This window comes from Pezoporus flaviventris, unplaced genomic scaffold (assembly GCF_033815535.1).
Source record: "Pezoporus flaviventris isolate CSIRO_AGI_PZ_B2104156 unplaced genomic scaffold, CSIRO_AGI_Pfla_v1 ptg000096l, whole genome shotgun sequence".
Classification (NCBI taxonomy): Eukaryota; Metazoa; Chordata; class Aves; order Psittaciformes; family Psittacidae; genus Pezoporus; species Pezoporus flaviventris.
In genome coordinates, this window is record NW_026892644.1 from 290622 (window position 1) to 315446 (window position 24825).

The 24825-nt window shown below is 39.4% G+C and overlaps 1 protein-coding gene across 2 annotated transcripts in view; it reads left to right on the forward strand.

Moving 5' to 3' along the window:
• Nucleotides 1-6506: 6506 nt before the first annotated feature.
• PPARA (peroxisome proliferator activated receptor alpha) overlaps nucleotides 6507-24825 on the forward strand; it is a 31964-nt gene continuing 13645 nt past the window's right edge. The window contains exons 1-2 of one of the 2 annotated variants that reach the window (XM_061476450.1): nucleotides 6507-6629; nucleotides 23147-23391. In XM_061476450.1, the coding sequence (XP_061332434.1) occupies nucleotides 23184-23391 (208 nt within the window). In that variant the 5' untranslated portion in view covers nucleotides 6507-6629; nucleotides 23147-23183. Of the gene's footprint in view, nucleotides 6630-19788; nucleotides 20009-23146; nucleotides 23392-24825 lie in introns of those variants that run through there. The other variant, XM_061476452.1, reaches the window with a different exon arrangement.

Consider the following 24825-nt stretch of genomic DNA (forward strand, 5'->3'; position numbering starts at 1 on the left):
ACAAGTCTGGCTCCTTGTTTAACTGTTGAGCTGTAATATGGTTATTGCATATGGAAGGAATATAACACCAGTTACAGCTTGTTACAGCTTATTCCAGCTAAAAGCCTAGTAAACAATCTAATTTCTGATTTCTAAAAGCTTGCACATTTAAATAGCTAATGGAGCTTAGAATATTTAGTATGTTATTAAGATTTGAACTGTGATACAAATTTACACAATTCAGTCAGTAATCTATATTTAAAAAGCACTTTCGGTACAAAAGGAATCAGTATGGTCTCCTGGGTGAATTTTGTAAATGCGGAATACATTCTCCTCCTTCACTGCAGATGCATTCTGTGGCACCAGCCATTTTTATGGGAAAAAATGTATGCAACTTCTTTAGAAGAAAACACTTCCAAAACAGGGATTAAACCAGAGGTCTTCTCCATGTCTGGATAACATGGTCCTCTGCTGACCACACTGTAGGTGGAGGTTGCTATGAGTTTGGTTATCAGGGAGTGTGGGCTGGGAGCCCACAGCTCATAAACAGGAAACAGCATACAACTCATTTTAAATTCCAATAAATATTTTGCTATTTCACTGCCTTTGGGACAGCATCAGCGTCTGAGCTAGGACAAGATGTATGAAGCATTTGCCCTCAGAAAAGCTAGCTGCACTCAACAGCTAGAATAAAGTCTAGACAGCCTGGCATGCCTCTCACTAGCAACAGCAAAGTCCTGATGTGGTGAATCTTTCAAAATATGCATATTGCAAGGTAAAAAATCTCACAACCATACCATGATCTTAGAGAACTGTACTGCAGCGCTTGTACAATGTCACCTCAGGGACCAGCAACATGGGTATGCACGAAACAGACCTCCTAAATCCAGTCTGAAAGTTCAATATGGAAACTCAAACAGAACCTCACTCTCCGTAACTTCCTTGCCAAAAGAGGAGGGGAAACAGTTTTAAGATATGATTATATACCCAAAGAAAACCAATATATATTCTTATATATATTGGGGGGGGGGTTGGTGGGAGGAAAGTGAGGAAGGAGGGAGGGAGGGAGGAGAGTGAGGAAGGGAGGGAGGAGAGTGAGGAAGGAAGGAGGGAGGAAGGAAGGAGGGAAGGAGGGAAAGAAGGAGGGAAGGAAGGAGGGAAGGAAGGAAGGAGGGAAGGAAGGAGGGAAGAGGGAAAGAAAGAGGGAAGGAAGGAGGGAGGGAGGGAAGGGAGGAAGGAAGGGAGGGAGGGAAGGGAGGAAGGAAGGAGGGAGGGAAGGGAGGAAGGAAGGAGGGAAGGAAGGAGGGAGGGAGGGGAGGGAGGGAAGGAAGGAGGGAGGGGAGGGAAGGAGGGAAGGGAGGGAGGGAAGGGAGGAAGGAAGGGAGGGAGGAAGGAAAGAAGGAAGGAAGCTCAGATAACATCTTTTATGTATATAGTCCCTGATCCTTATCAGCTGAGCTCTGTTACGCTCTGTAGGGAAATACATAGGTGTTAAAATTGAGACTTAACTTACTAGATCAACTGATACTTGCAGCATTGGGTGCTGGCCCAGCTTGGGACAGACCTTGGAGCATCAGTAGTGGTTGAGAAGTTGGGGTGTAACCAGAACCATATTGAAATAGTCTGAAAATAGTCTTTAAATAAATGTGAGGGCTTTTGTAGCTTCCGTTTCACATGGTGAACACTGCCTTTTATTGTTTGTTATTGAGGCTTGTTTTCTGGTGCTTTTTCAGCCTCTACTGTTGCTGTTGTTCCACTAGTGAGTGCTCTGGTGTCCAGGTCCATGTGCTTAAACCAGATTTATGAGACAGTTATGGAATAAAATATGGTGCTCACTGCAGCAGGGGCTAAGCCTCCAGGACAGTGCTCTCCTTCCTTCCCTTCTGGGCATGCATTTCTATTTTTTGAACTGCCACAAACTATATTTCTATCAAGTAAAAAAAAAGAAGTAGAAGCTGCACGTGTCCTTGGTACCTCTGAAACAACTTCCCATTAGAAACAGGTGAACTGAGTCATGTTTTCTCCTCCTGGCACCCATCATATTGACTGCTCAGGTCAGTAATAAAGTGCCGAAGTGCCACCTTTTTTTTTTTTTTTCCTTTAAATGGAGTGAGAACATGAAAGTGAAAATGCAATTATTGGATAGCTGCTCAGCTGAAAAGGACCAGGGGGTGCTGACTGACGGCTACTGAACATAAGCCAGCTTGTGCCCAGGCAGCCAAGAAGGCCAATGGCATACTGGTTTGTATCAGCAGCAGCGTGGCCAGCAGGGCCAGGGCAGTGAGCATCCCCCTGTACTGGGCACTGATGAGGCCACACCTTGAATCCTGTGTTCAGTTCTGGGCTCCTCACTACAAGAGAGACATTGAGGTGCTGGAATAGGTCCAGAGAAGGGCAACAAAGCTGGTGAAGGGTCTGGAGCACAGGTGTGATGAGAAACAGCTGAGGGAACTGAGGGGGTCTAGTCTGGAGAAGGTTCAGAGGGGACCTTATCACTCTCTACAACTGTCTGAAAGGAGGTTGCAGTGAGGTGGGGGTCGGTCTCTCATGTAACAAGTGATAGGACAAGAGGAAATGGCCTCAAGCTGCGTAAGGGGAGGTTTAGATTTGGTATTAGGAAACATTTCTTCACAGAAAGGGTGCTCAGGCACTGGAACAGGCTGCCCAGGGCAGTGGTGGAGTCACTGTCCCTGGAAGTGTTCAAAAAACTGTAGATGAGGCCCTCAGTGACATTGTTTGGTGGTGGGCTTGGCAGTGCTGGGTTGATGGCTGGACTCGATGATCTTTCAGGTCTTTTCCAGCCCAACTGATTCTATGATTCTACTAAATGGAATAGGAAAATGAAAGTGAAAATGCAATTATGTGATTAAAAACAGCTAGTGGTATTTTTTGTGATGACACAATCACGAGGGTCATCATGAGGTGTAATATAGGTGAAACAGCCAAAAAGCAGGAGCTGGGGGAAGCTGACCCTCTTGTAAAACTGCTGTATTCATGCTTCTGGTTGTCTTCCCAACACTTAAGAACTTCAGGAAGGCGCAGTCCATTACAAAGCCTTGCTCAGGAGATTGCTGAATTTCATCCAGGATTTCAGGTTTGATTTCGGCGCGTCCCGCGGCCAATTTACAGACACGATAAAGCTGTTGCCAGCCAGCGGCACTCGAGGAGCCATCGGCACCTCCACACCCCGTTCCCTCAGGGCCTGGGCACCCCCCTCAGCCCGTTCGGAGGCCGGCGGCCGGGTCAGGCGAGGCGAGGGCAGGCTTTGCCCGCTCCTCCTCCTCCCAGCGAGGCTTTATTCGCCCTTGACAACCAGTCTGCCCGCCTCATCCTCACCCTCCCATCGCTCCCTTCCCCTCCTCTCCCTCCGCCGGCCCCCGCTCCCCTCGCAGGCCCCGGTGACAGGAGCGGAGGGGCCGGGAGCAGCAGGGGGCCGTTAGACTGAGGCGGATAGCGGCGGGAGGGGGGCGGATGAGGGTGAAGAGCGCGCGTGCCCCCGCTGCCTCCCCGCCCAGCCAATCGCGCGCGGCCATGGCGGGAGGTGTGTGCCACGACCTCACTTCCGGTACCTGTCACCCCGCCGCCGGCAGTCAGTCAGTCGGTCGGTCGGTCGGTCGGTCGGTCGCCAGCCAGCCGCCGGACCCGGGTACTTCTGCAACCCCCCCTCACCTCTTCCCCCGTTACCGACCCCCGCCCGCCGCGCTGACAGCGCCAGGGCCTGAGGCTGGCGGCGAAGAGGTGCTGGCGCGGTTGGACAGGCGTTGGGCGCGCGTGTGCTGTAACGCACGGTATTGCCTTAGCGGTATCCCCTTGTCAGCCGCCCCCTGCGGTGCAGGGGCTGCCCGTGCCCCGGCTGGGGCTCCGGCGGCCTAGTGGGGCTCGGGGAGGCGGTGGGAGAGCGGCTGGGTGACCTCCCGCTTCGGTAACACGGTGGCGGGTTTGGTGATGACCTCTCCTTTATTCTCCTCCCCCTCCCTTCTTTTGGTTTTATTTTATCGTGTATTTAGGTAGCTCGCCGCCGCGTTTTGAAAGCTCTGCGGAAGCCCGCCGGTGGCAAAGGCCAGGAGCAGGAGTTAGCTTGGCCTGGGGAGATGCTTTAGCTGCTGCCGCGCTCGGGCTCCGCGCCAGCTGCCTGCCGTGCGGGGACCGCGGTGGGCGGTAGCCCGTGCTCACCGCGGCCAAAGGCCGGGTGGGAGCCGGCCCTGGTGCAGGCTGGCGTTTGTAGGTAAAGAGCGATCTCGGGAACTTGGTGGGGAGACTTCAGTGTACCGAGGGGTGGAGAAAACAACGTCCTGTCATATAAGGTGCTGTTTTGGAACTGTCGTGTCTCTTAAGTGCAGGACGTTTGAATTGTCCTTAGCTGGTTTGAGAAAGGAACTTGGGCACGAGGCAAGAATACGTGCTTGCAGGTTGTATCTATTGGCTTGGCTTGATCAGGCAAGTTGTGCTTTCGCCAGTTGGTTGGTCAGAGGGGAGTCCTGTATCCTTGGAGGGAGGAGTGGGTCTTTGGGAGTTCCCCCTGTATTTGCTTTTGTAGTTTAATGAGAAAAACCTGTTCTTGATTATCCCTACGGGGCTGTCCACTTGCTTTCTGAAAAGCAAGTGACAAAAGGTAGCATTCAAAAAGTAATGGAAAAGAGTGCTAAAAGGAATTGCCTTATATTTAAGATTAGCACAGCCTCATTGACACGAGTAGCTGTTCCTAAGTTCTCTGATGGAAAAAGCATGAGTGTAGGATTCGTCAGACAGGATTATCCGGAATAATGATGTTTGGCAGTTTGGCATTGGATGTTATTACTACTGCACAAATAAAAACATTGCATAAGTTTTGTTGGGAATGAAAGTTTCAATCAAACTGTACTTGTATTATGGAACACACAGAGATTTTCTTAATCGTCATCTAACAGTGGTTACTGGGTTGAAATTTGCATGGTCTTTGCAGGTAGCAAAACTGATAGGCTATAAAAAGTGTTTATGAATTCTAAATCACTGATTTAAGACTGAGGCTACCTGGTCTCATGCTGAAACTGACAGCAGTTGTGGTTCATGTGATGTGGTCACAAGTCTACCCAAAGCTAAACCAGTATCATAACCTTTGTTATTTGGCATGAACTATCAAGCAGCCATTGGCTCTTAGTTACTTTTAGTGGCAACTTTCTTGATTTTAAGTAGTGTGATGTAGTGCTTTAGAAGGATGAGAGTATGCGCAGTCCTTATCACAGGTTTGTAGAACTGCACAGCCAGCACGCTCCCTTTCCTTTCCCATGTTTGGAAGGAACACTTGGCATAGTCAAAAAAAAAGAGTCCTTATCAATCTGCTGATGCCTTATATTGACTGTCATCCTCTACAATCAGGTGACATGGGAGTTTTGTCTGCCTATTACAAACCTGTACATCCTGAAAACCTTGTGGTTATCTCATTTGCTTTTCAGTAGTTCTTTAATATCTTCATTTTCTATTCATGCCCCTCAATACTATAGTCTTCTTAAAGTGCATTATGATTTTTAAACCCTTAGAAAGGGTTGCATTTCAGTTGTGATTTTTTGTATCCTTATACTTTTAATATTTTATGTGTGTTATAAAAATATTAGAGAAGATAATGTCCTACAGGAGAGTAGGATACATGGCCTAGGATGTTCATCTTGTTCTAGAAAATAGATTATGATGCTCACTGTTGATCCAAAGTGGTCAAAGAGGGCGATGTAAATTTTCCTAGTGTTTTTTTAGAAGCAGCTCTTACTTCAGTTAGCACTTGTTTTCTCTACCTTGCTTTAGCTTGCCTGCTGAGATTGGAGTTCTGAGTTCTGTTTCTCTTGCATATGGCATATTTTTTTGCAAGGGGAAAGAAGAGAACATTATACTTGGCTTGGAAAATAGTTGAATTTATATTTATTATAATTACAAACATTTTCTTACAGGATTTTGGAATTTTAACAATTAAATCTGACTGCTTCATCAAAATCTCTAAATCTTATTTGTTTTTAGTGGAGTAGACAGGGGAGTCAGTTTAAACAAATCATTTATTTTTATAGCAATGTATGCTTTTTTTTTTTTAACAAATCTTATAAGGTATATAAAAATAAAATCTCTACTTTGCGGTGTAAATGGTACTTAAAAGGCCAATTGCAAAAGAAATCTTGTGGGACATGTATGTGTGCACTTTGAAAACTGTAACTACTCTAACAGTTTATCTATGTAAAGACTTTGACTCTTGTGAGAACAGTCCTTATAATGTGGTGGTTTTAGTTGAGTGGTTTTGAATTTTTCTAGTATGAAAAATATAGATGAGAATGATACTGGGATATACTAGTCATATACCATAGTTAGCTAGATGTCAGTGTAGTCCTGCTGTAAAACTAATGTATTGAAAGCATCAGTCATTTAAAAATAATTTTAGCTCAGGTGAAATGAGTGACTTTTTTCTGAAAAAGCATAAATATAAAAAAAGGCATATTACATGTTATCAATATAAAATTAGAATAGTAAGCTTTGGGAAATTTTGTTAATTCTTTATTTTTTTTTTAAAGAATGTCAGCAGCTTCTTCTTAACGAAGAGCCACTAGTCATCACCAATGTGCACATGAAATGGAAAAGGAACAGATTCTGGAAAATAACTTCGATTTCAACCTTGCAAGATGTTGCATGACTTGGTGAGTACATACATGGACTGGGAGCTATCTTGGGATTGTTTTTGAACAACTGAAGAAGGAAAAACATTGGAGGTAGAATCTGTAAAGAATGATTAATATATAGTCAACTGATAAGGAAAGAAGTACTGAGCAAGAACCGCCAACAGATAGTTGATAAATGGAAAGTAGTAGCACAATTGGAAGAACAGAGTAAATAAAATTTCCTTATGTTCTGATATCTATTGCTGTGTTAGACTGCTATGTGAAAGTTGTATATATGTGTTATTCATCAGAATCCTGAATATTTCAGGAGTGCTCAGCATTTCAGAGGGACAGGTCTGTAAAATTAAATGTTGAAGGACTTTTTATGAAGTAGAATGCTGAGTATTCACTGAATGGAAAAGTACTTAACCAGTAAAGTTAGGCTCAAAGTCACTGATATCCTCAAAATTAAACTAAAATCTCTCAATTTTAAAAAGTGTGATATTTGGCATGTTTTAAAAACATTAAATTGGTACGAGGAGATTGTTATGTGACCAGATTGCATGTGGAATTGAAGTGTTGCCAAATCTAATTCCACTTCCTCATACCAGTTCTCATAGTTTCTGCTTATGAAACAATATTTATTTATAAGTGCATTGCATGTGCCTTTTAGTATCTAGGATGTCTTTTTAAGTACCTAGGAAATACAATTTCTGTGTCCAGTGGAGGGCTTCTTGTGCACAGGTTAATACAAATTACAGTTCATTGGTGTGCTAGTCCTGACTGGGGCCTGAATTGTTAACATGACTGGTTTATGTGATTGTTTGCTGTGTTTTAAAATGCTGTAAGCATAAGCAGTAGATTTTCGTTTTACTTTGGAGATTGATAGATGAGAATTAACCAAACAGACAATTTTTGTTCTATGGCACTATATTAATCTAAATTTATTGGTTTATGTTCGAGTTTTCTCATGCCTGTGGAAACACTAACAGTATGAGATAGAATTGCAGGCATTTGGTGTATTACCTCTCCCTTTCTAGAAATGCTGACATACTGTCATGGTTTTTAAAAAAAAAATGTCAACTTCTTAATGTTTCCAAATAGTAAAATGAACTTGTTAAAAAATGTCTCTTCCTTGAGGACCTCAGAATAGCCACTGAAGTTGTAAGGTTCTTTGGCATTTGTTTCCAGGCAGCTGAAATACATGTGAAAGCAACTTAGTTCAGTGCTTTCATATCTTGTACTTTTTATCTTTTCAGTTTGTTGCTAAGTATATAAAAGGAAACCAGAACTGCTGTTCAATGTGCAAATTAACTGCTGGTTGAGTAATTTCTTACTCAGTTAAGTGTATAATATCCTAGAGCTGAGAACAATTGTTATGAACAGTTTGTGAAGAGTTTGATTTATTTTGCATGGAAAAATGATACCACAATCTATCCTACTTTTATTTAGATTTAACAAAAATGGGGTCATTTGAAACTGTTCTACAGCCTATGATTAAGTATTGGGGGCAGGGCTTACTGTCTTGTTTTATGAACCTATGCATCCAGCAAACTTACTCTGAGTAAGTTCTCTTATCTGCATATAGGCCTGTATTGCCATTATATTTTTTTGTTACAGAAATAAGAGGGAAAGATGCCTGTTTTGTTTTGGCTTAAATAATTATTTACTGGAAATGCTTGGTGTAACAATTCACAGAAGAAAACACTGAATTTAAACCAGAATATGAATATTCAGATGCAAAGAACAACTATTTTCTATTTTCAAAATCTGTTTGAAAGTGAAGACTTGAATTCCTGATGGTATTTCCTGGCCTCCCGTTAGTGTTACTGCTTCATCAGGAATGTCATGAAGTGCATGGCATTGGAGTCATGGTGCTGGCTCATATTAAACAAAACAAATCGTTCCTGCATCTTTATTAAATATGGATGGTAAATGTTTCCTGGAGCAGTAAAGCTGAGAAATACAATATGGAACCATTTGGGTTTGAGGAGGAGGAAGAGGGAGAAGGTGGGTGTTGTGTCAGAAGACTACTTTGGTGACTCCTGGATTCATTAGCAGGCAGTGCTTAGCAGTACTCTTTACAATAGGGCTGATGAATGCTCCGTTACAATGGTTGAGGAATTCACCCGCTCTTATATTAAAATAAAATTAATTGCAGCCTTCAGGTTGTAATGAATATTGGTGGCTTGTTGGCAATTTTCAGGGGAAGATTACAAAAACTATTCATAAAAATTATGTTTCTAATGGAGGATTCTTGATGGTTAGGAATTCTAATTCTAAAAACTAGCCAATGCAGGTATGCACAGAATATTGGTCACTGAAGTTTACTCAGCAGGGTTGGGAATGCTTAAGTGTGGTTTTCAAAACCTTTTTCTTACTCTAGGTTAATATTCAGTTTGCAGTAAGTATGCTGCATTGTGAGGGGGGGTTGAGTGGGGTTTTTATCAGTGAAAGATGCTGGATGGATACAGTTTCGTTGTAAGAGAGAGCTGTAAGGAGGAGAATGTTCTGGCTGTGGTTGTTTCTGACCAGCTGGTTGTTGGAAATTTTATTCTGTGAGCATAAGGAAGACTTATGTTGTTATACTGTATATATGGTATAATGTGTTTATTCATCTTGCACATAGTTGCCGACAGAGAAGAGCACATAAGAAATTAGAACTGCTTTTCTTACCTCTGAAATGAACTTGTATATATATATTTACAAACATACATAACTGTAATTTCTTTCTTCTTACCCACTTCAGGACACAAGACTGCTATGTGCACTTAAGCAGGCCAGTCTGATTAGAAGCAAGTCAGGTAAAAGCTTAACTATTCATGTAACTAAGAGACAATCAGCATGGGATAGTGGTTTTGAAAAATGGAACAGCTGTACATTTTTGTGTACTGTGCTTCTCTTTGTGTACTATACATCTCTTCTACAGAGATGTAAGTGTACATAAATAGGCCAGTGTTTTCAGACAGCTGTCAAATGTTCAACTTGAATATATGTTTTGGACACCTGATTTTTCTGCCTACTTAGCTGCCATAATTCTAACCAAATTTACACAGAGTTGCATTTTCTAAGGATTATAAATCCTGTGGAAATGTAATAGTGATTATCCTTTAAGAATGTAGAATTGTTCAGTTTGCAGCTATCATTCTTTTTTTTTCTCTTCTATATGACACACAGGTGTATTTGTGTATTTGAATGAACACATAAATAGAAAAAAAAAAACAACGATTATTCCCCTCTCTGTGTTGTTCCTGACAGACCTGCATATCTGAGGCTTACAGCCAGAGGTGTGGTTATACAGCGTGGCCTGATCTGATCTAGCAACTGTTGTTAAAGATCAGCCAGGCTCCTTTATGTTTCTTTCCTTTGCTACCATTCATGTTTCCGTCCTTCCTCTTTGCTGCCCCTTAGTGAGTCTGTTCAGCTATGTCTAACTATTAATGTTATTTATCTCTGTTACACTTCTACCAGCTAAATGAGCTGAATTGTTTCACTAAGGCTGTGTCTACACTAGGGAATAAAATATGCCAGGGACTGTTCTCTGGACCTAGAACAAAGTAGCAAAATTGGATGCACCTGACAGTCTTCATTCTGAAAAGGAGTATGGTTGCATCCAGATACCAGTGGAGAGCAGTTTGCTGCTCTTCATTTGCTGTCCCCTTAACTGTGCCTGGGCATTTGTCTGGGAGAGTGCCAAGCTGCTATGGGCCAAAATGGTGTCAGAGAGGATGCCAACAGCATGGCTTGAGCCTGTGCTCTGGCCCTGTTTTATTTACTGTTACAGATGTGATCAGAGAGGTCAGGCAAGTGAGAGAGCCAGCACAGGCAGGATGGAGCTGCGTGGCTGGAAATAAAGAAGGGAGAGGGAAGATGCAGGGCTGACAATGTCAGGGAGTTATAGAAGGGATATCCTTTTGATGTCAGGGAACTATTCCATTACTTAATCTGGTTTGTCTAACTGTAGCTTAACATTATTTTGCAACCAGCTTTAGCTCAGCAGAAGGCTTCAGGTGCTATGTCCCTATAACTACTTTATCTCAGTCAGCTGAAATGCATTACAAAGTGAATTAATACTGGTGTATTAAAGTACATACATGACTTTTTAAACAGCTTATCTTATCCTGTCTGTTTTATTGGACTGCTGTTTTTCTTCCACTTTTCTGCAGTTCAGGTGCTTCCTTAGTAAAAGCAAGTGGGAAGGAGAAGTGAAGTGGCAGGCAGACAGCAGTGGTGATGCTTTTAATATGGGGCTGTTAAACCAGTAAGTGGACGCCCTTCATGTCATTTGAAGGGTGAGTAGAGAGGTTAGATGCCAGGAAAGTAATTGGTTATATTTTGACATTTTTTAATTGTGCAGGAGTGTGAGGCTTGTGATCTCTATACTGTAGTGAGTGACCTGATTTAGAAATGTGAAGTCATGTGTCCCAAGTATATCCTCTATCTGACATGTCAGTAGCTTGGAAGTACAAGTACTTGATGTCCATTTGCCAAATAATGTAGATTCATTGCATTCATACCTGTTGCCAAGACTCCTGTCAGCCGTGCTAATTCAGTGTGAATGTTGCTTTTGTGTGATAAATTTATCACAAAGAAAAACTTTTTAAGGTGGGAATTTCTAAATTACCAGAACAAAAATGAAGGTCTTTTTCTTAACAAAAAAAAGCCCCACCCCAAACCAGCAGCAACAAAAAGTAAGAGAATTTTGTTTCACGTTCCAGTCTGGGTGCTCTGAGTTGTGGCATGCCATTAAATCAAAGTTAGTTTATTTTTAGAAAGCTTTATTTATTTATTTATTTAAATGTACTAGCTGAGCAACAAGAGCCTGTAAAAATACTTTGAACGAATGAGTAAAATTGTACTACACCAAAAAATGAGTAAACTACACAACTCCAGGTGCTGTTTATAGGAGACATTAGACTTTGTCTACTAGTAGAAGACTGTGAAAGCTAGCCCACTGGGATTACTCAATTAATTTTCAAAAAGACAGTTGCAAGTGGAAGGGGCCTAAGCCTGTAATATCTTACCTGAGGGTCATTCTCTTCACTAGGATATGTATCCTCTGTTAAGCTGAATTTAGTTTATTTGAATACGACTTGTTATTATGTGCGGGCAAGGAAATAAAGTTCATCAGTGAAATAAAACCACTGCAAATACACAGTGGTGGTGTTCTCTACTAAGAAGGCTAATTCAGAGTTCTTGAATATCTTCCAGAAACAGATGTAAATTCCACTGTAGCTTTTCAAATAGTGAATAATCCCGGTCTGTTGTGTTTGGTAATGAATCATGCAAGGGGGTGCAGATGGTGAGAAGAGTGCAGCTGTGCAGATACTAGAGGGCAGAGATAGAAGACTAGAAGACCCGAGGGGATGAAGGAGGTGATTTGAGGATGGGTTGACATGACTTATGAAAGAGAAGGGTAAGACAGCTGACAGAGTATCGAAGCTAAGTGTGCCAGGGTAAAGGCAAAACTGAACCGAGATTTGGGGATGTGGAGACTGAAAAGGAGGTATACTTGAGGCAGAAAAATATTTGTTGTTGTTGATCTTTGAAGCAGAAGTTGCAACGTCAGATGCCAAAGTAACTGGACTTTTGCCCCAAGCCAGGCAGCGATTAGATGTGGAAGTTTAAGCTGTAAATGAAAAGGGAAAACTATGAGACTTCATGTTCCTTTTAAAGGAATGCTGTTCCTAAGTAGGAAAGCTATTGTAGTAACAGATACAGATGCAGTGTTGTGGGGGGGTTATTTTGATTATTCTGAGCAGGACCTGTGCAGGACCTGTGCAAGGTGGCAAAATCTGGGCTTGGTCAGGTGGAAAGTTGTGCCTATGTGTTTTTAAAAAGGGGGCTTAGGTTATGATTGAAGGGCAGGTAAGATTCTAGTGAAACATCAGCATGCTAAAAAGTCCAGGTCATCTTTCAACTTTTTACATTAAGTAATTTTAACGTAAGATACCTTTTTTCCCTCCCCCTCCCCCCTTTTCAGATTAAAAGTATTGTTCCAAAACAATAGCTCTTCATTCAGAAAGAATGTTGCCATCAAGATGTCTGTAAGAACTTGCCCACGGGTCAGAAATCCTCAGCCAAAGTGAATATTTAACCAGTATTTCAAGGACAGCCAGTTATCTTTTTCTAAATAAAGTATGTGATTAGGAGAAAAAGTGAGTGACCCTGGAAAACTGTAGAATACTCTGAGTACTGACATAATTTCAGGCACCCATTGTACTGTTTGTGTGTTCTACAAACTTTAGTAAATATAAAACAAATACTTAAAGTGAACTGAAAAAAGAAAAAGAAGGCGGGGGGAGGGGGAAGGGACTGGGGAAGGAAATGTCCAAATCTGTCTTGGAGGAAATTTATGCTCCAAAACTGCTATTCTGAAAACTGTTCTCAAGATTTTCTCATCTCTCTTAGTCTAGTTTCCTAAGAACGTCAGGTATATGCAGTTTATCTGCTGTCCTCTCCTCCCACCAATAACTTTGAACCTGCAGGTCTTGTTGAATTTGACAGAAGAGTAGTGGTGGCAAAGGCATTAAAGCTCTTTAATTTTTATGAAAGTTGGTAACTGGGAAGAAGAAAGGAAAACACGTTATTGACTCTCCTGAGGAAATGATGCAATATGAATTCAACAATTATATGTTCTGTTTGGTCTGTCAATTGCCAATCAGCATAGGAGCAGTAGGGAGCCAGTTGCAACATGCGGCTCTGAACCAGCTACAGCATGTTTGCTGTTTGCATAGTAAGTAGTTCAGGGACATTGTGTGGGGAGGGGGAACTGTAAGTATAGTGAGAAGGGGAAGGAACAAGGGGACGTGACACAACAATGTGGGGTGACAGTGCTATGAAAATTTTATGTTCGTGGAAGCAAATGAATAGAAATTAAAGGTTTTTTTTTAATTTCTTCTCACCAAAGTTGCTCTTTTCCTGGTATTTTAATATCAGTAATAGTAAATACTGAATGAATTCTGCCTTTCAAATGTGTGTACTGTCACAACTTAATGCTCTCAAGCTTTTATCATGTTGTTTAAAATCACAAAATTATGTACAACTTAAAATAATGCTAGTTGGTTTCTGCATAATGTTAAATTATGTGGCTGAAAAATAATATTAATATTATATATAATATAATTTGAATTAGGTTGTATTCAGTTGAAGTACTGATGTCATAGGAATATTCCTCTTCAAGCAAGGTTGAAATCATACAGGAAGGATAAATATGCTCTCAGAACAAAAAATTAATTAGTTATATCTTATCCTTCATTTTACTATAAATTTAAACTTAAGACAGGTACTTTTATTTATAACACAGCAAGGATTCTAAATTGTAAAGAGTGTGTTACTCCCAGTCCTGCCAATAATTATGCCAAGGGATTATTGGTAATATATAGCAATTGCTATATCACACATAAAATCTGTGGATATAAAACAAAAGGGATTTTTATATCGTAGTTTATAAGAACACATTTTAAATTATCCGTACATGTACATGAACCCTAAAGATTGTTGAAATATCAGTTTTAGAAAGTGCATCAGTCCTTAATTGACTGTTGGTGGCAATTGTTTTTTATTTCTTTTCATAAATGTAGTATGACTAAAATTTCACTTTTGTTAGTGTGAGTTACTAAACAGCTTTGCTTATAGAAGGTATGATGTCTTTCTGGATAGAGCAGTTGTTAGTCTTGATGGGTTTTTGTTTTGTTTCATTTTTATCAAGCACGTGAGCAAGTAAAGCTTTTGGCTTATAGAAGTTTATGTAACAGCACAGCCAGGATGTTTAATGGAAAATGGCCGATTTTGCCTGGCACTGCCTCTGTATGTATTAGATTATAATTTTAATTGACAATTTTAGTTGCACAGATGTCTTTAATTTGATACCCTCTGAAGTTTATTTTTACCATATGTAGCAAAAATGGACTCTGCAGGAGACTTAGCAAGAGGCTGATGTTTTATTTACTTCAAAAATTGATTATATTGGAGATAATCGCTTAGTCACCACACTAAAATGCAATTTCTGCTTGCATTTTACCCTCAGGTATCTTTATCCTTCAACAAATGAAGTCTCTGTAGAGTATCAGGGTATAGTTAGAAAATTGCTGAGAAGCTGCTTTGCATAATCTGAGATGCCGTAATCACGTGTGTAAGGAAACAATTGCAGCATTCCAATTTAGTTTTAAGGATCTGGTTTCCAGTCAGTGGCGTGTCAGGACAGATGCGTAGGCTGTTTGTAAATGCCGTACATGTCAGAATCAACTTGGAATTCACCACCCGAAGTTACTTTTACGTATTGTTTTTAGGAAAAATTTGGTAATGGTTTCGAACATGTACTAGTGCTTAGAGTTCACAAGACATAGTTTTTGTGGTGGTTTTGGTTTGTTCCTTTTAAAAAAAGAAAAAAAAAAAAAAGTCTTAATTCCGGGGATGCCACGCAACCAGATTTAGCCTCAGCCTGAGCACTGATTCCTGAAGTTGCAGTATCCCTAACTGTATCCCTAAATGTTGATCAGTTCAAAATCTTGGCTTATATAATAAGCCTGTTAGACATTTCTACAGTATTGCAAACCTTAGGAAAACCAAATTACTTCCATATAAATAGGTAAGGAGTTTTGGGACACACAGGGAAACTGAGAGAGCTTTGAGTTCATTAGCTGGGTAATGAAAATACAGCAAATACTCAGTTGATACATCTGTGTGAACGTGATCTTGGATCAAATAGCAAATACGTAAGTGCCATGTTTGTCCGAACATGACTTTGCATTGGTTCAAATATCAGTCATAAATCAAATCATAGCTTTTAATGTGCATATAAAAACCCTGGCCTCTTAAATGATGCATCAAATCTTCATTTCACAGTAGCTGTGGTCTTCACTATTCAGCAAACACACAGAGCATCAATGTGCTAAATGGTGTATTCTTTTAGCATCATTGCCTAGCTTTATCATGACAAGATATTGTCATGAAGGGTTTAGAATCTGTGAAAGATTGAAGCACAAATTGCTACGGCTGCTATGCTTAGCATGTAAACATTTGAATCTTGCTCAAGTATGAAATAATTTGAGTAAATAGAACAGTGACTTGAAGAGATATTGACATCAAAATGCATTGGATAAAACGCAAAACCTGGAGATTCTCTGGAGAGGAAAAGGGAGAGTGTGTTGCAAGCATAAAAGTATACAAAACAGTGAAGTGGAGGTTTTATTAGAAACTGGTGAGCTGTAAGTAGTACTTGTGGAACTGTATTTCAACTTGAAAGAGAGCACATGTCAGAGAACAGAGTACTCTCTGACATAGTGGTTACTAAGATGTTGCCATGGCTTAGTTTCTTGCAGAAAGAAAAAATTACTGTTGTTCTTTTGAATCTCTTGTTAATAAAATATACTTGCTGCAATGATCATGTCTCAAAAATACAGAATATAATTAACTTCAGTCTGAATATTGTGCTTTACGTGCATTAATAACTAATGTAATAAATAGAAAAAACTCCCCTCATACTGTTATCCAGGCTGATTTTTCTTTTTTAATGTCATATTAATAATAGAATCGCTATTCTATAGATTAAGCTTGTAATCAATTCTCAACCATGTGTCAGAGCACATTATTTACTATAAAAGTGGAAACAGAGACAAGATAAATAGAAAAAAGTTACAAATAGCCAGTTTTTCAGGATTTTTAGGCATCTCAACAATAAAAGTTGAAGCGACAATAAAGAATTTAACATGAAGTTTTCCACTTAAGTGTTTTTTGACAGTGCTTGCTTGGTTTAGAGTCAGGAATCATCTAAACATCAAACTGGAATATAATTTAGTTTAAAAGATATTATTGATACGAAATAGATTAATTGATACAAATTTGAGTAATATCACTTTTAATGCTTCTGATTCCATTCCATTCCTGTGGCAGAAAGCAAGCATAACTTCAGATAGATGTAACTCTGAGGTGATAGACTTGTAAGTCTTGTCTCTAGAGCCTGAAGGCAGAGGTCACAAAACCTTTATGTCGGTTGCTGATGAAGTCAAACCTCCTGTGTTAAAGGGGTCAGCAGGCTTAAAGGGAGACTTCTGATCTCATTGTACTGATAACCTAGAGCTGCGGTATTTCTTTACATCTTAAGTTGAGCTCTGTCTGCTAGAGGTTGACCAGTCTAATTTTTGGATTATATATGATAAAATATATTTTCTGGTCTAATATAAAGTCAGTGTAAAAGTAGTGTATTTAAATGTAAAGTGTTCTCAACTGGGTTCCTAGTTACCAAGTTCTTTAGGGGCTTGTTGAGTTTAAAATTTCCCATTAGAAACCCATTTGATGCCAAGATGTTGTTTTATTCTTTACAAGCAGCTGAAATCTGTCTTTAAGATAGATTCTACTCTCAGCTTCAGCTTCCAGCATTGGAATTATTTATTTATTGGAGTATGTTGTTTCAACTCAGAGTAAATATCTGTATCTTCCATTTACTGGATTTCTGTGGGAGTTCTACTGCTGGAAGGAAGGATGATGAATTAAGTGTAGGATGTGCATTATCTCCCCACCTATATGACAGTTCCATGGCCCTGTCAAAAGACGTTGCTGCTTGATGTAATAGAGATGCTGTCTGATCTGTAGAGCAGTTTTCAGCCCTCATCAGAGACTTAAGAGGCATGATTGCATTACTTCAGGCAATGCAAGTGGCTGGTTTACAGGGCCAGCCTGTTTATACAATTATTGGAATCTTCAGAGGGGATTAAGGCTGCACATACGCATTTATTTGTTGGCCATGCAGCACATGTATCCCTCTCCCCAGCTGCTTATTTCTGCTCCCTCCATTGAGCCAGCACAAATATTTGTAAAGCTTTGAAGTGAACTGGATCAGGAAAGCAATCTGATCGGAAAGTACCACTTCTTAGTTTGTAATCGTGGCCTCAGAGATCAGTTGCGGCTCTGGAAAGCCCATTGAGTTCTACTCAACCCAAATGTGAGGTGCTTGACATGAGATGAATTACTGCTTTTATTTCTGTTTGCTGAAAACTAATTTCTGCTTTGTAATATTTTTTCTCCATTGTTAATTGTATCTGTTATCTGAAAGTGAGAGGGTATGATATTTGAGATAGATAGTGTAATCACTTCCTGAATAATTTTGTTCTGTCTTGCTATTAGCTATTTCTTAGACAGTAATCTTGGCAAAATGAACAATTTTTAGAACTGTTTGGAGTATAATGAACGTGTTACATGATTGAAAGAAAACGCTGGAGGAAATAGTGATTTTGTAATCAGAGTGGTTTGTCTTGGGAGGGACCTTAAAGCTCATCCATTTCCAACGCCCCTGCCACAGGCAGGGACACCCTCCACTAGATGAGGTTGCTCAAAGCCCTGTCCAGCCTGGCCTTGAACACTTCCAGGCATGGGACAGCCGCAGCTTCTCTGGGCAACCAATTCCATAATCATAATCATAGAATCATAGAACAGTTAGGGTTGGAAAGGACCTTAAGATCATCTAGTTCCAACCCCTGCCATGGGCAGGGACACCTCACGCTAAATCATGTCACCCAAGGCCTCATCCAACCTGGTCTTGAACACTGCCAGGGATGATCACGAAGGTATAGAAAGAAGCTGAACAGTTGTAAAGCAGAATTGTTGCATTTAAGAATGGAATGAGTGGTCCTGCTCAGAGACTTTTATCTTTAATATATTCTAGGCAATGAGTCTCCCACTTCCTGGAGTTGGAGCCCATGATGTAGCTTTTACCCTGTGCCACTAAATCTTGGAAAGAAGCTACAGGGAGATGCCAACAGGGACTGAAGCTGGCTCAGTAGCTGCAAAGTAGTTGCATAGTGATGTTAGTGATTATGGCATCATTCCCTAGTTTTTCAGTCCACCTTTCCACACCATCCTTGGCTGATTAGTTGCTTTCTTCCGGTCTTTTTCTGTCTGTTTCTGTGTAGGGTCTGCCCAAAGTTTTGAATTGTGCAGTGTTATGAAATCATTTCAGTAGGTATTTTGGGCTTTTTGGTCACAACCTAGAAAGGTTGTGATATTGGTGAAAGTGCTATTTTGTTGTTTTTTTTTCCTAACTGTATGTTTGTATATACAGCAATCATAAGCAATTCAAAATTCTATTTCATGAGGAAATACAGTAGCATTTTGTCTAGTGATCCAAGATGACTTTGTATACCTTGCCTTTAACTGAGTTTTTTTGTAGTAATATAGACTGAGGTTTTAGATTGTTACTTGGAAGGCACATAAATGTTAGACAGATGTTCCTAGAACCTTAAACTTTTATTAATGCAGATCCTGCATCATGGCTACTTTGCATGTAATATGTAAGGAGTCTTTCATGTTTAGTATGGCAACCCCATCTTTCACAACCCTTGTTTGTTTTCTCTACAGAATTTGTATCCTGATCTTACGTTTTACTGTCCATAATACTCTTCTTGCCACATGACAGGTGCTGCTTATGTTAGTATTTCCTTACATATGTTTTTACTTTTTAAGAGAGGTTTGCACCAGGAAACTTGTGGATTTGTAGCACTGAGCAGTAAATTACATTTTGTAATTTTATTAAGTAATTTCCTTCGATTTTTTTCAAAGTAAAAATAACTGCCTAACAAAACAGTGACATTCTAAGAACTGAGATTTTTGTTAAATTTCATAGCTTTTAATAGTTTGCAATTTGAGTATCATTTTTCAAAATCGGGGTATAGGAATTTTTATTTGTTTTAAGTGCAAGGATGCTTATAAGTTGCATAGGATATCTTGGAGTACAACTCTGTACTGGGGAGGGGTGCATCTGGCAGTCCTGAAGAGGTGGCTCATGAAGGTTTTTAATTCCATGCGTAGTAAATTCTCTTTGCCTTAACTTCTTAATACTTTGTGATATATAAAATGTTACTAGTATGTAAGGTTACAAAGCATGAAAACTGAATCAGTTTAGGATAGAGGAGAAAACATGCATCCTTTCCCAGGCAGGAGACTGTACTTCGTATTTTAGGTGCCAGATTTTATTTTCAGTTGTTTTTTATGTATTGAATCAGGATACTGGAAATACCCTGTAGCTTACAAATTCACCTCTTCCTATTTACCTAAGTTTTCTAAGCCTGTCTACTGCAGCCACTAGTTTTAAATGTGCTGTGTTCAGCTACAGCATTCTCAAAGTGACCGAGAGGTAATGATTGTTTCAACTTTAACCTTGATGTTTGCATGCAAGCCCTTTAAACGATCAATTTGTTTATGCAGTAAATCCAGACTTTGTTGCTGCTTCTCAGAGACCTTTGCATCTGGGCAACCCAAGGGATTATCCCTAGTGTGGCAAGTACTGAATGTGGAAGGGCCAGTGGTTCAGTCTCCCACTATCCCTTTCCAAAAATGAAGCAATTAACCGAATGCTGCATGATTAGGTATTTTCCTTTGATAGGCTGACCATGATTTCTTTAAGATCTGTTTCAAGATTATAGGTAAGTTACTCATTGGGTATTTGCAGTGTAGTGGTGGGAAAGGAAGACTTCTGAAAATAGACTTACTTCAGAGATAAAAGGCTGTGAGAGAGGGCTGTTTATTCTTAAAGTCATAATTACATGAATTGTGGTCTTATTTCTCCATGTCATGCTCTCTTGTTTTCAGTTTACTTTGTGCATGTTTGTATGTGGGTATAGGAAAGGGGGTATGAAGACTAAAATATCACATGGGGAATGGAGAAAATCCTCTGTGAATGTCTGGCACAGGCTTTTTCTAGAGTCTTAAGAGTTAGAAGTTATATAGATGCTTTAGTGGAATTATCGTGCTGCAGCTACCACATCTACTGTTGTAACATGTACAGCTTTTTTTGCAAAGCAGAATACTCTCTGGGAATATTACCTAAATGAATTTCATACTCATTACCCTTTTTGCTTTAGAAGTTTTACTTTCATAGAAGCAAGGATCAATACATATTAAGTGAAACCTGCCAATAAAAGCATATGCATGTATAAACATGCACAGAATACAGAGAAGACAGAAGGCAAATGGTTTACTACATGAACTCATGACATTTCACCTAAAGGTTTTCTGTGCTTATGGAAAAAAATAAGTATAACCTTTTCAGTAAAGAAAGATAATTTGACAGTCTCCAGAAATGGAGAGTCTCAGAAATGGCTATGCTTCCTAAGGTAGCTAGTTAATCTTTGACAAGAGCCATAATGATTAAGCAGCTGTAATTCACTAGTAGTGTTTGAAAGTACAAAAGGGTATGTAATTTAATAGTTAAAACAATAAGAACTCCATTTATGTTTCACTAGCTGTTAGGTTGTTCTTACATCAATTCAGCTAAGATGACTGCTGAATTTTAAATATTTACTGTAAATGTGGAAAAGTATAATGCAAATTGGGGAATACCAGGCGTGCTGCTGGAAGAGCTGTTGCCATGTTATGTTCAGCTAGCTTTGCTTTCATGTCGAATAATGTCCATGTTGTTTCAAGGTAGACTTCAGCATTCACTTCATCTTTTAAAAATGCTCTTGCTTGATGAAGAAGTGATACTTGGAGAGATGTATGTCATTCAGTAGGGTACTTGAAGTAATTTGAGTACAAGGAGAGTAGTGTGTCCTGGAACCTCCCCAGCTATCCTGAGGCATACTACTCATGGAATCATAGAATGGTTTGGGTTGGAAAGGACCTTAAGAGCATCAAGTTCCAATCCCCCTGCATGGGCCGGGATGCCTCACACTAGACCACGTCAGTCAAGGCTCTGTCCAGCCTGGCTTTGAACACTGCCAGGGATGGAGCATTTACCACTTCTTTGGGCAACCTGTTCCAGTGTCTCACCACCCTCACAGTAAAGAACATGCTATGTATCTGCTGAGGAATATGTTTCTGTGTTGTGAACAACTCTTTACCCTTGGATAAGTTCATGAAGCGTACTCTGGAGGAGCAGTGCCCATCATGTGCTCCACCATTGCATTCTTCCTTTTTTGTTGATGGCTCCTTAGGGAGACAAATTTGGTAGTCTGCTTTGGATTGCTGGAGAACAGTTATTCTCAGCCATCATTACAAAACCAACGTATGTCAAGGTTTCTTTATTCTTCTCCTTCATCACAAAACCGCTACATCACAGGGATAGCAATTTAACTTCATTTTCACAAATAAAATACAGAAGTGATTTCTCATTTCTCAGCTCAAGTATATTCCAATTATGTCAGGCATATCAGGTGAATAATGTAATGTTTTGGACTCAGATCTAACAAACAGCAAGCAGCACGTTAATTCCAGCTGTTACTGGGCTGGTTCATGCTGCCTCAACAGAGAAATTGTACAAAGATATTCAATACTGAAAGTACTGGCAGAGAATAATAAATGGTGTCAACCAGAAATGTTTGCAGTTGATTCTTTTTCTTGTAAAAGTAATGTTTTGTAAGGCACTCTTCATCTGCTAAGTTACTCAGTATGTTAGGGTTTTTTTTTCCAGAATAAATGACTGATTTTCATAGGATGAATCCATCACAGATTATCAGAGAAAAGGATTGATTTCTTAATCTAAAACGTTCAGTGTCATGTGAATCAAACTAGTTGGTATTTAAAACTTTAATATCAAGGAAGTTTTGTTTGTTTTTTTAATCAGAACATCGCACTTTTATTTTAAAATCAGCATTTATATGTGTCCACATAGCCACTTATTGGTAGTTTCAAGCTTCACAATAAACTGCAGTGAACATGGGTTCTTTGGAAAGGCCAGCATTGAGTGGTAACCACAGTAACAGTCAGAGCTTCTCTAAATGCTTGTGCATATTCATTGCATGGACAAGACTTGCAGCACTATGTGTATGCACAAGTGTTAGTTACTCAGTGTGACAGTTTCTTTTAGCAGAAGTGTATCTATGCAGCAGTAGTTAACATTCTGCAGTACATTTATTAATTCCTTATCTGAGAAGTCAACAAAAGAATAATTACAATTTGTGATGTTTTCTAAGGGATTTGTGCTGTTACTCGAAGTTGATGACAGTGGTGGCTAGCTTTGTAGGCAACTTTGAAAGCTTACTTCACTGTAGGAAATAGAACTAACTCTAGGAATTACTGATGTATTAGATTGCTGAAGATGTTATCTGACTAAAGTAGGTAACAAAAAGGTATTAGTTTTGGCCGCTTTTACAAAGATTTTAATATAAGACAGTATTTTGTTCCCTACAGTGTCATAAGACCTGTTGAACAAATTTGAGAGATGAGAACAAAGGATAAAATCAACATATCTAAACCTGTTGGATGAAGTGAGAAAAGACTTGCCAAATATATGTGTATTGATATTTGTAATTTTTTCATATCAGTTTTCATAGGAGGTGTATAATGCACAATATGTAATTTTTATCAGCAAAGGAGAGAAAACAATGATCCACAGATTAATCTTGTCATAACTCTCATAATGAAATATTTTGGGCATGTTTTGGGTCTTTTTTCCCCTATCCTTTTGACAATTCATGGTGCATAAAGCTTCTGGAGGAACAGAATGCTGTATAGTATTTCACTATTGGATTAAAAGTCATGTATTGTGTGCTGTGATTCAAATATGTATGAAAAAATAAAATATTATGGTATTGTAAGTACAGGTTTTTTTATTCTTTCACCAGCATAAAGAAGTTTAAGTGACCGCTCTATTTGATCAACATGGTGGACACTGAAAACCAGCTCTATCCCCTTACTCCTTTGGAGGAGGATGATATAGGCAGCCCTTTATCTGGAGAGTTCCTACAAGATATGGAGAACATTCAAGACCTCTCTCAGTCTTTAGGTGATGATAGCTCTGGAGCTTTAAGTTTAACAGAGTTCCAGTCACTGGGAAATGGTCCAGGATCTGATGGATCAGTCATAACAGGTAAGAGAGTTTTGGTTTACCATAAAACTTTGTTTTATAAATACATGTAGTATTGCACAGTGACAGAAATTGAAAAACCTCTTAAATATAATAACCGTTGTTTATGACTAGGTGACACTGGAAATATATAAGCTGATTTTAGCGCAGTCATAAAATATTTAAGGCTGAAGTTAACTTAGACAAATGCCGTTGAAAAATGACTGTAAAGTCACTGTTTTAAATTATCGTTAGTATCAATGCCTTTTTCAACACAACTTGTAAAAATCACTGTGAAAGAAGTTACTATATATTGTAGTCATATAGGAATTCACAACATTGAACTGAAGGAATTCCTAATTTTTTTAAGTTTCTTCAAATCACATATATTCAAAAGGTGTTGTGAAATGTTTGCCAAAAACCTGACCCCTAAAAGCTCCCCTAGAATTCCCATGTATTTTGGTGTAGTGGTGTTCTGAACATGCTGTTTTCTCCCACTTCCAAAGAGGAATATTATTTAGTCAATGACTTCTACCCTGGTTCAAGTAATACTCTGACTGCTAATACATTACATAGTCTTTAGTCAAAAGATCCTAGTGAGAGGCTTTGAGAGATCAAAATGGAATTCATTGAAGTGGTATGGGGCACTGCAATAATGTCAGTAAGGTATTCCTTTTGAAACTATGGGTTTACAAATCTTTTAGCAGTAGAGCTAGTTTATGATTAGCTTTCTGGTTGGTTTACATTATGTTTTGGTTTTTTGGGTTTCTTACTTTAAATCAATTTACTGGCTGTGATTGCTATTTTACCTTACAAAAACAGATCTGAGGTGTGCCTCTGTGCTGAAGTGGTTGAAAGGAATAGTATGAGTTTTAAAGGCAGCAGGGAGAGCTGCCTCTTGGCACTACTGCCCAAAGAAATGTTTGTAGAACAACCATTTGTGTCCCTTTTGGTTGTAGACCTTTACATTAGAGAGATGCCTTCTAGAGAAAAAGTTTATATGGGTTTATAGCATCGTCCTGAAACATGAGGCTTTTAAATTAATTGTGTGTATGGGTGTACAAGTTTCTGGTGTCACCTTCTAATTTGACTATTCAGTGTTCATTGCAAAACGTTCTAGTTTTGCTGTTAGAGAAGATGGAAAGTGTAAACTTTCAAGGCTCAAATTCCATAAGGCAAGTAAAAAGAAATTAAAATCCCACCTTAAAAAACCTCTTGGGTTTTAGGCTGTTCTTGATGACTCTAATGCCTGTGGGCTTGGCAGTGCTGGCAGTGCAGACCGAGTTCTATGCCAAGGTTTTTTTCCAACATAATACTTGCTGACCTACATTCATGAGTGTTTCTTAATCTTTCTTTTAAAATAACACACCCATTAATTTGCTTAAGTCATGTGGTGCAAGATGGAAGATAAAAGAAATTCTGGCCTCAGAAAATATTTTCCTTGAAGAAGGTGGAAAA